The 15,782-nt window shown below is 43.3% G+C and overlaps 1 protein-coding gene across 1 annotated transcript; it reads right to left on the bottom strand.

Moving 5' to 3' along the window:
• Positions 1-1,541: 1,541 nt before the first annotated feature.
• On the bottom strand, positions 1,542-15,649 carry DHX8 (DEAH-box helicase 8). The gene is made up of 23 exons (XM_032134483.1): positions 15,506-15,649; positions 15,057-15,142; positions 14,392-14,464; positions 13,956-14,041; positions 13,247-13,356; positions 12,829-13,140; positions 12,406-12,550; positions 11,713-11,916; positions 11,304-11,391; positions 10,943-11,040; positions 10,284-10,431; positions 9,786-9,967; positions 9,176-9,370; positions 8,780-8,965; positions 8,074-8,284; positions 7,576-7,757; positions 6,763-6,903; positions 6,321-6,476; positions 5,366-5,503; positions 4,821-4,949; positions 3,779-3,975; positions 3,451-3,630; positions 1,542-2,945 (listed from the first exon to the last, which is right to left on the bottom strand). The coding sequence occupies exons 1-23, from the start codon at positions 15,615-15,617 to the stop codon at positions 2,726-2,728; spliced, it is 3,579 nt and encodes a 1,192-aa protein (XP_031990374.1). The 5' UTR covers positions 15,618-15,649; the 3' UTR covers positions 1,542-2,725.
• Positions 15,650-15,782: the final 133 nt, after the last annotated feature.

Here is a 15,782-nt window from a genome sequence, read left to right as displayed (position 1 = left end):
CTCAGGCACTTGTAGAGAGTGAGAAGGTCCCTCCTGAGCCCCCCAGCTTCTCCTCATCAGACTTGTGCTCCAGACCTTTCTGAGAAAGACTAAAATAGTTAATGGCTCAAACTTTGTTAAAATCACCCAAGAGCTTTGCCCATTGTAGCCAACTGTGCAAAGAAGCAACTGCACCAAAGCCCACCCCACTCCCCCCAGAATGACTCCTGACAGGAACTTGAGATAAAGATGCCACTATTGTCCAATTATCTCAGGTCTAAGGAGAAGTTTACAAGGCTGGGGGAGAAGAATGTATCCACAAGGAAAGCCCAACCCAGCAGCTGTGCTGAAAATCAGCTCTGACTGGGTTCAGCAGGGGTGCACAGCCCAGACTCATTTCCTGAGGTCAGGTTTGCACACTCTTCCCCCCAGGCAAAGGGAGAGTTTTTGAGTGTGATTCCAAAAGGTCTGCTACAGAGGGGGGAACACCCATCCCCTGGCCAGGTAAGAAACAGACCCTGCAAAGAGTCCTCCCTTACACAAACTGGCTCAGTTGTGAAACACCCCCACCCAACCCCAGAAGGTCACATTCACACGGGGCATTCACGAGAGGCAGTCTTAGAAGGGATCATAAACCATCAAAGACCCCCAAAGTGCCCTGGACTCATTTCTGAAGACTGTACAGCATTGACAAGTGTTGCAACAGATCCAGAGCCTGTTGTAAAAGTGTGAAACTGCCCCTCAGCAGGAAGGTGCTTGGGCATTCCCATCTATACCTGCATGTTTATTAACCCACTGAACTCCATGTTTCGTGGAACCCCCACCACCAAGAAGACCAGAAGAAGAGGATCAACGGGACACCACTGGATCCACAGGGGTGGTGAATATCTTTCTACTTAATCTGTCTCTCTCATTCTCTCACTCCCCACTTCTCCTTTTCCTATTTCTTTCTATCTCTCTCTACCTCATATCTACAGTTAAATAAAATCCATACTATTGACATCAGCATGTGGTCTCGTTTGCCTCTTCATTTGGGTAGAAGCATCTCTCTAACAGTTGGATCATAACACCCTCCCCAGCTCCACTGCCCATCTCTGGACACCTTCAGCACCGCAATGTCTTTTTTGTAGTGAAGGGCCCAGAACTGGACGCAGGATTTGAGACATGGCCCAGCACAGAGCCACACAATCTCTGGTGTAGCTGTAAACTCCTTCAGGCTTTGCTGTGCCTGCCTTCTTCAGAAGGAGCAGCTGCACAAACACTGTGCATCACTGTGCATCCCAGCCTCTGCTTAGGGTGTTAATAACCATTCTCCTGGCCCCTAGGGAACTATGGAAAGTATCAGGTGAGAAAGCAAAGCAGGAGGAAGGTGTCTCAGGGGAGTGTAGAAGCTGAAAGAGCTTGTGGCAGCTCAGTTCTTGCTGAGCTTTGGCTTTATGGTACCTCCATTTCCCTAATTTTAAGCATGTTAAAATGTAAGCATTTCCCTAAACTTTAAGCATGTTTTGGAGGCACTCCCATTCCTGTCCTTTCTGCTTTGACTCTGTGAGTCCAAGCTAACAAACTTTGTAATTCCCTTTAATTTTATGATGATATAACATGAGGGAAAGCTCAGGACATTTAACAACATCCCTGCTCATCTTTGTACAGGTATTTCCAATATAGTTACTTTTCAGTGTGAAACATTCTTCAAATTCACTGTGTAAAACAACCAGTCAACCTAATTCTCTTCATTCCAACAATAATTTTAGCAAAAGAAAAAACAATAAGGTTTCTCAGCTATGGAATCAAGTAAGTTTCATCTGTTAGCAATTAAAAAAAATACAGATAGTTTGGGCATGACAGCACACACTGGGCAGTCAACTTATTTTTAAAACAAGAAACTGTTACACAATTTTTACAGACATTTTAGCTGTAAGAGCTTGTTCTATTACAAAAACCCAACAGCGGTAATGTCACCAAACATTGTAAGTGAAAATAAAGCACATGTCACATTGTATAGAAGGTCTAAACATCTGTAACCACTTACATTTTCAGATGGAACTGTGCTCCAGAGGGCATGTGGTAACTACTGTTTGATAAACCCTTCAGCACCCAGGAGATGGGGATGAAGGGTAAGGCTTGCAGTCTGACCTGTGCCATTGTCCAAATATAACAGACATTCTAGCTGGGTTCCTAGAATTTTTCCTGCCTTATCCTAAAGCCAGAGATACTAAATATCTCAGCACAGATGGCTTAAATAAAAGACAAATAGTTACATTGAATGGGAAAATGCATAAACTTGATAAAATAGAGAAAAGGCTGCTCCCAAAAAAACAGTCACTGTCCAAGAACGTAAGTAGAAATAAATCCCTTTTACCAGGGTAAAACCACAAACTGTTCCAGCTTCTATTTGTCTGGCCACTCAGAACAGTCAGGTTGGTGAAAAACCAGTTTTAAATCACTATTTCTTTGTGTTGTTCAGCTCAGTACTCAGACTTCCAAGTCTTAGATTTTGTCTCTTAAAGGGGGAATCACTAAAGTGCTCCAGGACCCACTTCTGAGAGGCTGCAGCGGCCTGGGGAGCCGCAGCACATCTGTGCCACAGCTGGGGTGCCCCTTGAGCTCCTGTTCTGCCAAGGCTGACTACCTGCTCATTGCACAGGTGAGCTTCATGGGAATGTCTGCCTCCCAGGACACTGGCAACAGTGCAAAAGTCCCAGTCCCACAAATATGAAACCAGCCAGAGTCCAGGAGGAAGCCAAGCTCATCGCCGCCGGAACGCGCGCGATATCCTCCAGGCATTGGGCTCCTCGTAGCGGTTGTAGAGGGGCTCCAGCCGCTGCTGCTTCTTCTGCTTGCTCAGCTTGGTTGGATCAGAAACCTTGAAGAAAGCTGGTGCAAACTCCACCAGCCAGCGAGGATCGATGGTGGTCACCTCACGCATGTATTCCTTGGTGGTCAGCACCAGTTCGTGATACACCACCCTGCGAAAGGGGACAGCAAGTCTGGAAATCAGGTTTTTCAAACAAGAAGAGACAAGACAAGGGCTGGAGTAGCTAAGCTTGCTCCTCTATCTCCTTCAGCATAAGGCTCCCTTTAAGGACCACTGCAGGCTCCAGAAGAGCTGTCCCTATTTTCCCCCTCCTACTTCACAACTACTCTTCAGCACAGAATTCCTTCATTCCATTTAAAATAATCCTCTCTCCCTCTTCAACACTCTGTTTTAAACTCACTTCCACGAAAAACAAACACACAACTACAACTTCAGGCCTGGCCTTGGCTCCAAAAGTCAGTCTCATCTCTGCACAGGCACTAAGTTTAGCAGCAGAAAGAGACAAAAGTAGACTTGAAGCTTTCCTCACTCTGCTCATTGCTAAGAAATCAGCAGCCTCTGCTCAGATCCGTACTCCACAAACAGTGCACACCACAACTTTCCTTGTTACAAAGCCTGAAGAGAAACAGGAACTTCCAAGCTATTGCCTTCCTTACCATTCTGGCTGCCTGTTGAAGAGGGCACTGGATGGGTGGATATAGACCACCTGCTGGTCAATGAGTGTCCGATAACCTTCCTGGGGATCCTTCTTTGCTGCATTCCGGAAGAAACCACTACAAATGGCCTTCTGGACACGAACTGTTGCCTTCCCACAGGATACCACATCCAGCTTATGCCTGCCAGACAAGAGTTAGAGAGAAAAAGGCTAGAGCTCTCCACATTTGGATGCAACTACCACGATCAGTTTAGCAAATTTTCTTTAGCTGTTACAGTGTAAGAAGAGTAAGAAACAAAGTCAGTACTTGTCCTCCTTGACATGCTCACCTGTCCATAATGCCCAACATCTGCTTGCGAATGTCCTGTGCCCGGCGTAAGGATCGGGCCTGGATAAAATTTTCATAGCACCAGGGATTTGAAAATTTATTATTCTTCCAGGAATTGTACACAGCCAGCAGGGTGAGGTGGTCACCTTCTGTTTGATGGAACTTTGCTTTCTTTTGATCAGCAAGTGCTTGTTTATCCTAACACATAAAACACACATCAATCAGATATCTACATTGTAGAGAAAATCCCTGGACAATACAAATGACACAGGCTCCTTGTCATTCATAGCATGACATTTTAAACCTATCATGAAACAGATGATACAAGATTAAGACAACACAAAACGTTTTATTCAATTTCAGTCCCTATTTTTGAAAGAACACACGGCGAATAAATGTAAAGTAAATGTCTCATTTATCCTGCAGAAAGCACATGCCCACACTGAACTAGTTAGTTTTCTTACTGCTCTAGAAATAACTTGTTACTCATCAAGAAATGTGCTGAAGCAGTAGGTTTGAGCCTGGTGATCCACATACCTCTCCCCACTTCTCCCACCTGCACATAAGACATCAATCAAATACTGTAGCTACATAGATCAAAACTGAAGTTAACACACTACCCTGCAGAGGTAATGGATCCAAGACAAAACTGACCCCACCACAGCAGAGTCTGCTGCTTACTGACTTAAAAGAAAGCAGCACAGGATAGAGGTGCCACGAAGAAATATTTTCTGCGTATCTGAAAATGCAAAGGCAATCTGAACTCCAGAGCTGGGACTGACTTGGTTTAGGCTGTGTTTATTGGGAAATGCAAGAGCAATTGTAAGACTTTTCACTTCAACCTTCCCATCTGCAAAGAAACTACTGACACGACAGCTACAGGCCCTTAAATGAAAAGGAACATCAGAGAGGTAATGCACAGGCACATGGCCTGACCAAACTACAGGTTTCTTTTGGCAAATATGCTCACTCTTAACCCCTGAGGCATTCACACCAAACCCATCCAGACTGTAACACTGCTGCCTCTTGGCTCAGCTCCTCACCTTGGGCCTGTAGAATACATTCTGCACTGACAGCATGGAGACAATCGTCAACATCTCCTCGCTGCATCCCAGATGTACAGACATGATCAACATCTTACACAGCATAGGCTCCAAGGGGAATTCTGCCATCTGCAAGAAACACGTTTCAAGGCATTCAGTGAAAAATCTTGAGTCTTCTCAGTGCAAAAGAAAGCAATGCCCTTTCTTGCATATTTACTTTCCAAAGAGGTGTGCTTGACCCAGAATAATTTTACTCAACATGAAGCAAATTATTTGTCTGTATTCACTATCAGAAGAATATCCCAATACTTACAGGAAATTTTTGGACATTAATAAATGTAAACTTACGAATAAGGGGAAACGGTAGTTGCTCCTTAAAAAGCAGAAGTTATGTAACTGTGGTAAATGAAAAGCTACCAATAAAACACAAGAGAATAACAGCAAAAGGAAATCAATGCTAGGCAAGGCCTGCTATGACTGCTCTCATGTCATTTCCTAAATATTGGCAATCCAGGCAGCGGCAAGAGGTATTTTATTTTGCCTACCCTGCGCCCAAGTCGAGTGAGCAGTCCCTCATCATCCAGAGCTCCCAGGGTGTAGAGCTGCTCCATGGCAGTTATGAGAGTTTCCATGGGGGGAGCATCCATGAAGTCAAAAGACAGCAAATCGTTGATGCCCATAGCCTGGGAGGGATTGGAGAAAAGCCAAGTTAAAACACTGAGAAGGAAGACAACAAACTCCAGCCAGAGATATAACGCCAAACAGTGAGGGACTACAAAACTTGAAGCAGCCCTAGCCTCACATCCTTATCCTGACTGCAGGTGCAGTCACAAACACACAGCTGCCTTCCCTGCACTTGAAATAATGAGCACTGGCCCATGGCATTCATGCACTACTCAACTTTCTGGTCTGGTCCTTTGGTACTGTTCCACATACTACTCAAGCAAGACGATTCAGTTGAGGAGAAACACAGACTAAATGCTGCTTTTGAGGACTTCTGCCTTGTAAAGCAGTGTGGCCTGACAGCTCCACAGGACGTTAAATATGTTCCCAGAAAGGGGAATGGCAGCAGCTTTCCCAGCTGTGATGGGGTTAATCCAGGTCACAGACTTCCAGAGGGATGGTACACACTTAGACATGCCCAAGTTTGCAACTCTAAACCCACTCTGAAACAATTTGTCTCATCTGTTAACATTATAAATGTACCCTACTTAGGAAATGCTACTGCTCTTGAGATTTCTGTTTCTCCTACCTCCTGCAACTAACTGTTGTGTGCAGCTGAAACTAGTAATTTAGGTGGATACCAAACAGAATAACCCTCAGCAGAAAAACACAGGAGCAAACCCCATGCGTGAGAATTGCTTTTGTTGAAGTCTCCTGTCCAAAATACCTCTGTTCACTAGAATGATCTGAAATTAGAGCACTACTTCCCGAGACTCAGAGACTCATTTATTGAAACACTTACCTTGCTGGCTTGCTACAAGCTGGTGAAATACCTACCTTCAGGGAAAGCACTGTACTGGCCAAATTTGTTCGCTGGATTTCAGGCACATTGGTGGTTAGCATCTCATCTCGATACGCACGTTCTGTGTATAACCTGTAGCATTTTCCTGGGCCTGTTCTCCCAGCCCTTCCTGCCCGCTGCTTGGCTTGAGCCTAAAAATAACAAGGCATCTCAGTGACCAGGTACAAACTGGAACAGGTGAAAACAAGTAAAATAAAATGATTATTCACAGTTTTACTTGTATTGATAGAAGGGTTTTCAATTCAACACAGGAAAGTATGTATTCTGTAGGCACAGCCTCAAGGAGTCTCGTGGAGCTATCAAAAATGTGGTTTTATCATGACCTCACATGTGCTCACATTCTGCTCACATGTGCTTGGATGCCACATTGACAAGATACACAACACCCATGGAGAGAGCCAAACACAGAATGTCTACCTGTGAAATCGGTGTCACCACCAGCTGGTCAATTCCAGTCTTGGAGTTATAAACTTTCTGCTTCACAAAGCCAGGATCGACCACATAATATATCCCATCAATAGTCAAAGATGTCTCTGCAATGTTGGTGGCAATGACAACCTGCAAATCACACTCTGAGTCAGCACCAGTTCTGTGTCAGGCTGCCAAGCCAACCCCACCACTCAACTTCATCCACTGGTGTCATAGGAGCAGTTTGTTATAAATGCAACCACTGTCACTTAATGTTGAAAGGAGAAGTGTGTTCACAGAGAACACAAGGAGATGTTATCTACAAAGGCAGACAGGTTTTAAGTATCTACCTTTGTTTAAAGTTGGGGCAAAAAGGGAAAAGAGCGTGATAAAATCCACAATTAAAAGCAAGAGAAAGCTTGTAAGCAAACTGCACTGACTTCAGGGAGATTTTTTACCTATCACTCAGACACAGCCTGTATTGAGTGAAAAATCTTCCTGAGATTGCATTCCTGTAGATATTCACTAGCTGCTTGAAATTTACCTCCTTCCAACAAGAACTGCATTTAGATTTTTAGATTAAATGAAGTTAATACCCTTTAAAGACAGCATTAAATAACACACCAAGAACAGAGGTTTGCTACATCAGATGTTTTGATACATGTTTTTAAATGCTTAGATAACTTGATATGTATACAACCACAAATATGCTCTAAGCAGTAAATCATCTTTTCTCCAAAAACTGTATCCTTTCAGCAGTGCAATACACCCCACAATTAAAATGTATCAGCAGAAGATGAAGGAGCACATAGATGAAATTACCTTTCTGCTCCCTGGTGGGGCTGGGTCAAAGATCCTGGTCTGCATTTCACTGGGTAAAGCTGAATATACCGGTAGGATAATTAACTCTGGAACATCAGGTCCTAGAGATTTCATCCTTTCATAGAGGATTTCACAGGCAGTGTCAATCTCTTCCTGGCCAGTTAGAAAGACCAAAATGTCACCTATACAGGAAGTAAATTAAAACATTCACAGAATCAATTCTGTTTAGTAGAACTCCTGCGTATTTCCATTCCACATCTTTTCCACTGATGAGGATCCCCAACTTTTGCTAGCCCCTCAGCAGCAACTCTTAGCCAAAAGCAACATACTTCAGTCTTTCACCCAACTTTATCAGCATTTTAGTTACTGTATTTGCAAACAAGAAAGAATACTTCTGACAGCATTTTGCTCACATTCCTAACATGACCCATGACTTATAAAAAGACCTTGCTCAGAGGTCCTTAAATCACCAATAACCCAAGACCATTCTCTACTCACCTGGTGGCTCTGTTAAATGGATCTGCATTACTGTAATCAGACTGGCATCCAAATAATCCGTCTCTGGCTCTTTTGTGTACAGAATTTCTACTGGGTATGTTCTGCCAGGAATTGTGAAGATCGGTGCTTCATAGAAATACTGAGAGAACTTCACAGCATCCAGCGTTGCTGACGTCACTATCAGCTTCATGTCCTGCCGCTTCTGCACTGTCTGGAGGAGGACAAAGTTCTCAAGTCATTTATTGCCTTTGGAACTACTAACATATGGCACTTGACTAGAGAAATACAACCAGTAACACAAGGTGTTTCAAAGGCTGAGTAGAAGGGCAGCTCATCCCAGCAATCAGAATTTCAGGAAATTGACCACTGAGGTCCCATGTGAAGCCTCCCTTAGCAACACTATCACAAGAAAGCTTTTGGCTTTTCAGAGAAGGATGAGGAAAACAAGAACACTACCCTGCTCATCCACCATTATGAACATGCAGGATGGCCAATTCTCATTGTTTCTGCTGCATTTTGCTTGCTCTGCCTTCACACAGAGGCTCATTTCACCAAGATTCAGCCCACAAAAGCTTAAGAGCATTTGCTCTGCAGAAGAGACTCTTGAAGCACCTGTATGAACCTGACCTGTGTGATTTCACCTTTGCCTGTGCTCTCCTACCCACACAGAGGTCACTGAAGCAGCAAAAATCCAATGCCACATTACCTTCTTCAGGAGCCCAAAGAGCACATCTGTGTGTATGGTCCTCTCATGGGCTTCATCCAGCATGATAATGGCATACTGGGTCAGATCTGGATCTATCAAGCACTCCCTCAGTAACATCCCATCTGTCATGTATTTGATGACAGTTTCAGGGCTGGTGCAGTCTTCAAACCGAATGGTGTAGCCAACCTGGAAGGAAGAGGAAGAGTTGCACGGAACGGAAGTTACACAATTATCAGCCTCATTAACTCCCAGTTTGATTATTCCACAAACTCACTTTACAGCCTACAAGGGAACAGACACATGACACATGGACACACAAGAAAACTAGCTCCAGTACTAGTTTTTCCTACTTTTCCTCATGCTTATTTTGGCATGTTCTTCAACATGGAAATTCACCTCTTGTCCCAAGCAGCAACCAAATTCCTCTGACACCCTCTTTGCAACAGACATGGCAGCCACTCTGCGAGGCTGAGTACATCCAATCTTTCCTCTTGAGGTGTATCCTGCCTCAGCCAGGTATTGGGTAATCTGTGTTGTTTTCCCAGATCCTGTCTCTCCAATAACAATCAGAATCTGGTTGTCATGCACAGCCTAGAAAAGGTCAGAAAACATACACTTGTCAAAATTTTAAAAAAATCAAAACAAACCAAACAAATTCAGCATGGTTTATCTAAGACTAGATTGAACACCTACTGCTCTTGCTTCAGTTGACCCAGACCAAAAATCATTTAAGTATTCCTACTGATCAAGTCAGCAACCTGTTTAACTGCTCAGCTGACTAATCCCTTGTCCATATGATCCTGGTATCAATTTTGACTTACAACAGTAAGTATCTGGAACTTTATTAAAGTATACACATATATATAATACTTTAAAATACATATTGTAAACTAAAGCTCTGCACTTAAAATTATCAGCTGACTTTCACCTGTCAAAAAGCTAAACCAAGACTATATATTTTAAATTAATGCTTGCTCAAACCAGAACGCCTTTTCAGGAGTCTTACTTGTATCAGCTGCTCCTTCAGTCTGAAGATTGGGAGACTCTCTCTCTGTTCAATGATGGAAAGCTGGGTCTTCTTACCATAAGAAGCTTTGTTGCCACCAAATGCATGTTTCTTCCACTCTGGGATATCATTTGGCATCATCCCAATACCTCGCATGTTTGCAGCTATTTGTCTTCCATCCACTAGAAAAGAAACAATTTCACCATTACATCCAGGTTCACACAGCACAGACCCTGGTGATCCTGCTCCAACTGCTCCATCATCCAGGCCTTCTATTCTGTATGTGTAAACGTTTTTTAAGTTCCTACGCGTATATCCCCACCATTACAGGATATACCTGTACACTTTCCTTGACATTCCTACTTCCATTTCAGTGGAAAAGCATTTCTTCTTTGACTCACTTTTAAAGTGTGGCAGACAAACACAATATCAAGACATTTCTCTCGGGTTGCTTCAACTAACACAAAAAAGGCACAGTTTACCTGTGCTCAGACATACCATCAGGGAGAGGATCCACCCAGTGTGTGTTGAGGCCCATGGGGATAGAATCCATCTCTGCTTCTCTCTGGGCTTGTTTAAGTTCTCGCCTCTCTTTAGCTAAAGCACTTTGCATCATTGCAGCCTGGGACAAGGAACCATCTGGATTCTGGAAAGCAAGAAGAAAAGACTTCAAGCACCACCATTCCTTCAATTATCCTTCTGTTGTCACTGTCCTTTAGAAGCATCTTCTGAAGATGCTTTAAAAAAAGTTTAATTTTGTTTGTTAGATTTCCAGGATATTTCCATTAGAATAGCCTCATGAACTTTCATGGTCATAACTAATACGGAGCATCCTTACAGTGCCCAGTCAGAAGGATTATGAGCACAACCAATGAAAAGTATTTCTCTACTACCTTCTACTTTCAAAAGATAAGAAAAAGCAGAACAGAGAAAGTATGTTCTAACACACTTATGTAAAATGGCATTTCAGTTCCATTATTCCACTTCACAGTCACCAGTTAAGTTAGAATCCAGCTTTACTAGGAAGGAGCTTCAGTTCAGCGGTTATGTTTTTCAGGGCTCTCAGTAATGTGCAGGTGGGAAAGTGGTTGTAAAATTCCCCAAATATTTATTTAATTAAATCAAGTACATTGGTTTTGGCCCTGGAAGTCTCTTACCTTTACTATTTTAATGGGACTCATATCCATGCTCTGTTTAGTGTGACCTCGAAGAAACGGTGGCTCTTCTTCAACTAGCTCAATCTCAAGATCTTCATCTAAAAATCCACAAGTGACAATGGTTATAAAAAAGTTAAACACCTTTCAGGTACATAAAAGTGCCTCTTCAAATAAAAATGTACAGACGGCACATCCAAATGCCACTAATAATACAGCCAGAGGAACCCTAGTTCCAAATGTACAAGATGACAGCAAATTGTGAGATCCTTTATAGTTACTTCTATCATCAGTATCTTTTTGAATCAAAATACATCCAGAAAGACAAGGAATTACAACAGTAAGACTACTGGGAACATATTACCTTCTTCATCATCGACTTTAGGAAGAATCCCAGTCTCCTCATCAAAGTCAGGAAACTCTTCCTTGGAAAGCACATTAGCTGCAATCATCTGGGAACAGAATAAATACAACATGAGTATGTCCCCATGAACAAACACAACTCATGCCTATGACTCAGTTCTAACACCATTCCTGTAAAACAGGAACAAAGGAATGGTCCTATATCCTGGCACACCTGTCCCCAGGTCTTCCAGGCTCTGACCAAACAGTCCTTTTGTTATTCCAAATACCACCAAAACAGTCCCAAATCGGCAATTCAGAGTTAAGGAGTAAGTTACACAATCAATTAATCCAAGAGCTGTATTCTAGTTCATGAAACTCCCTGGCAACTTTATTGGCTGACATCCTATTTCCCTGAATGCAACACACACCTGTTTTATTTCCCATTTCTCTGGGTCTGAAATGCGGGTGAGGCGTTTCCGTTCCAGGCTGTCGTCCTCCACCTCCGGGGCGTTCACCAGGGACAAGTGACTGGGTCTGTCCGGGTTCCTCATAGAGGTCTCCTCATTGATTTCTCCAACCAGGTTCCTTCTGCGGTTTGGGTTCAAGTCTTCTCCAGTGTCTTGATCAACATCCTGCATTAGATTGATTGATTCATCAATCATTCTACACTTTTCCTCATCTATTAACTCTGGTGCTTTCTAATGGCAGTAACAGCCTATTCATAGAAAATGCTGTTTTGTAGGCTTTTTATTTTTTTCCAGCTGGCACTGCTGGGTAAAAACATCCTCAGGCATGGAAGGCTCTACTCGGTCTTTGCCATAGTAGTGATTTATTTTAAAATTAGAAGTTTCTCTCCTACTGAAAAAGGAAGACAAATACCAACAACTTGAGGCTTGCCTTGCCTTGCCTCTTTGCTATCATGTCAAGCCAATAAATTGTTAGGAACACTACATCAAAACTAAGAACCTAGAGAAAACAAGTAAAAAGTAATAGGCCACTTAAATACAGAACAGTAACTCAGTTTTTAACTCCCACTTGAACGGTTATGTGTAAGTTTCCATCAAAAAGAGTAAAAAATAGCAAAAAGAGGCATAATTTTAAGAATTTTAGCACCTCTGTACCTTCATGCTCAGGCTAGTTTTGGATCCTGTAAAGGATAACACTTTGACTTTCACTCTTTGTCCTTTGCTCACAACATCAGCAACATTGGCAACCCGTCCTTCTCTTCGCAGCTCTGAGATGTGGACCAAGCCTTCCCAACGTTTCCTGGGGAAGAAACAGAGGGGCTTGAGAGGGGCACATTATTACACTGACAGTCCTTCAGATCACTCAGAATCTAGATTAAAATACTTTGCTGTCAACTGATTGTGTGTGTTCACAAACTGGTTTTGAGAATTTTAGAATTCTCCACTATCAAATTTATTTTTCCTGAAACAGTCCTTCACAGCCCAGCACACCTTCTGGTAGCCTTATCTTTAAGGTACTAGCAGAAAAGAGAACTCAGCTGAAATAGTACCACATCTATTGTGGACATCAGAAGGTACCTCAGTCCTTCCAGCTGCACAAAGCATCCAAACTGCATTATACTCGTGACTTTGCCGTTGTAGATGTCTCCAATGGAAGGCTCCTCAGCTGGTGGACGGTCTATGTGCTTGTCTCTCCACCTCTCATGGCTCTTCTCACTGTACTTTTCTCGATCCCTGCGGTCCTTGCTGGGACTCCAACTTCTGCTCCTTGACCGGTATCTGGATTTCCCCCTGTTCTTATCCCAAGTCCTGGAACGAGACCTGGAGCGAGACCTGTGCCTTCGCTTCCTGTCCCTGCTACGACTTCGGCTCCTCTTCCTTTTCTTCGCCCTAACAAACAAATATTACATCTTTGCACTGAATTTCCACCTCAGAACAGAGTGAGCAGGCAATGACAGCAGCCAAGACCTTCCCTCCACACACACCAGGCACCTACCGATGGTCGCTGCTCCTCTGCTTGCCCTGCCTGTCTGCACTCGGCATCAGAGCTTCGAGTTCTTTCAGGGCGTCAGCTGCCACTTTCACATCATCTTCATCCAGCATATTCTGCAAGAACAGAAAACTGTCCTGCACAAGGGCTGATAAAAAGCCTGTCACAAAGAATTAATCTACAGAATGATCGTCATACGTGTATCTATTTACAAAGAATGTGAGATAAAAAAAGATATAATAAGATATATAAGACTCAATATGTGATATAGAAAAAAGTAATAAAGCTCTCTCCCTATTTGGCCACAATATTGAGACAACCCTGCTTTTATGCGAAGGAAAGTTCCATCTCAATGCCCCAAATTATTACAGAAACACAAAATGAAAGTACCTCATAGTATCTAAACATACAAAATTTTCAACTAATTTATAACATATCATTACTTTGAACATTACATAAGGAAGGCCAGGCTACAAATTTCATGTTACAACAGTCTCATCTTCCACATACTCTGCAGAACAGTATCAACATGGCAATTGCTAACAGCTATTCTTTGCAACAATGTGTAGTAACGCCAGCCTTATACCTTTTCCACAGTTCATTTCTCATAGTTCACGTTTATCCATGCATTAGACAGAGAAAAAAGGTTGAAACTAACTGGGGAAAAAAATAGTTTTCACACAGTCACAAAAGAAATCTGAAATGACCACCTTACCCTGATGTTGGGGTTGTCTGGCCTGCAAAGGGCTGGATACAATTCCCTCAACTTTTCTTTCTCTGATTTGGGTTTGACAGCTGCCTCTGATTTTGAGATATTAAAAAAAAAAAAGAAAAAAACACAATGAAACACAAAACTTAGAAGTGCTACAACACTTCACTCTTGACTTTTCTATTAACTGAATATAAAGTTTAATTTTCATCCGAATGAAAAGGTTGATACAGCTTTTACAGAGATTCAGTTCAAGGAACACTGTGTTACCTTCCTTCAAATAAAATTCTGATTATTAGTGAATAGGTGAAAGACCGAATACTCTGAGCAGTACCCTCAGAATAACAACAGCAGGATGCATGGTGCAATAGGATTTGCCTTACAAGACTAAAACAGTAACTGCATCAACCCCACCAAACACTGAGCCAGTGGCTCCACGTACCTTTGCTCGTAGAAGGTTTTGGTGGAGGCCGCATTGTCTGTATGAGACGTAGCAAGTTACTAATGAGGGAATCCTGAAAAAGTTAATAAAATACCTTAAGGATGACTGCAACACTTTCATTATTAGAATGCACAAGTGAGGGTTTATTCGCAGGACAAAAAGCCCCTCAATTCCTAAGATGTAGGTTGATTTTTAGAAACTATCACTGGGCTTTCTGTACATCCTAAAAAGGCATAAGTTGAACCTGAAAATAATTATGATAATTTCACCTAAGAGACTTTTCTGTTAATCATTTTTAATCATCTATTTAATCCAACTGCAGTTATTTCTGAGGAATTGATAAACACAGCATATAAGCATCATAAGAAGACCTATGACAACATTTGCTTTCATGAGAAGTTGTTTCTTTCACATTTTATATGTTCAGCATAACAATAAGTAGTTTGAGTCCTCAGGAAGATGCTTTTGAAAGAGTACAAAAGTTTTTAAAAAAATGAGGGAGGGGGAGGCAGGGGAGACAGGAATATCAGAAGCTGATTAGTATATAGTTTTCCAAGCGAAGAAAACCAATAATCACTCCTCACAACTCTCTCTTTAAAACAGAACGCTCTATAAGATATACTACAATAAAAAGAATACATAAATAACGTCCAGATCTCACTTACAGTGAACTCAGCACCATTCTTCAGAAGAATTGCTTTAAATGTGTCAAACGTGGTATTTTTCTCGGCAAGGCTTATCACAAACTCGGCTGTGAGGAAAAAGCATAAAGTGAATTAAAACAACGAAGTAAAAAGCAGTGTAAGGACTGCACGTGGGGACAGAAGCTGCTGTGGCAGCGCGGGGTGCAGCCAGGCCCCTGTGCCTCAGCTCCCCCCGTGGAAGCCCGGACCGAAGCGTTCCCTCAGGCTCACGACAAGTTGTTTTTTTTTTTTTTTTTTGAAGGAAAATAATCCGCTTTATCGTCTAAATTCGAAAAGCACCTTCACAAAATGCGTGCGGCCCCACGGAAAGGGCTACAAGGGCCCTCCCCAAGCTGCCGGCCGGCCGGGAACGCGATACCCACCGGCCGCCGTGTGCGGAGGTACCCAAAGGCCGCGCCCGCCCCGCTTACCCAGGTCCTTGTCGTTGATGCCCAGGTGATTGTCGAGCTCGGTGCAGACCTTGGAGACCAGCGACAGATACTCGAGCTTGGCGAGCTCGTCCGCCGCCGCCAGCTCCGCCATGGCCGCGTCCGGGGCGCGCCGGAAACGGCGCCGTGACGGGGCCGGGGGCGGGCGGGGCGGGACCGGGGGCGGGCGGGACCGGGGGCGGGCGGGGCGGGGCGGGGCCGCGGCAGGGACAGGGACAGGGACACCCGGCGGGACCGGCCCGCAGCGGGCGGGGCGGGG

This window comes from Corvus moneduloides, chromosome 26, assembly GCF_009650955.1.
Source record: "Corvus moneduloides isolate bCorMon1 chromosome 26, bCorMon1.pri, whole genome shotgun sequence".
NCBI lineage: Eukaryota > Metazoa > Chordata > Aves > Passeriformes > Corvidae > Corvus > Corvus moneduloides.
The sequence above is the reverse complement of the archived record's forward strand: the minus strand, read 5'-3'. Positions and strand labels throughout refer to the sequence as shown.

Bases quoted from the DNA above. Each gene is read 5' to 3' on its own strand.
- DHX8 (XM_032134483.1), bottom strand. From the start codon at position 15,617: ATGGCGGAGCTGGCGGCGGCGGACGAGCTCGCCAAGCTCGAGTATCTG. The intron at 9,371-9,785 runs GTAAGACTCCTG...GACCTTTTCTAG, and splicing joins TGAAGGAGCAGCTGATACAA to GCTGTGCATGACAACCAGAT. The intron at 6,477-6,762 runs GTAGACATTCTG...TGTTATTTTTAG, and splicing joins TGGTGACACCGATTTCACAG to GCTCAAGCCAAGCAGCGGGC.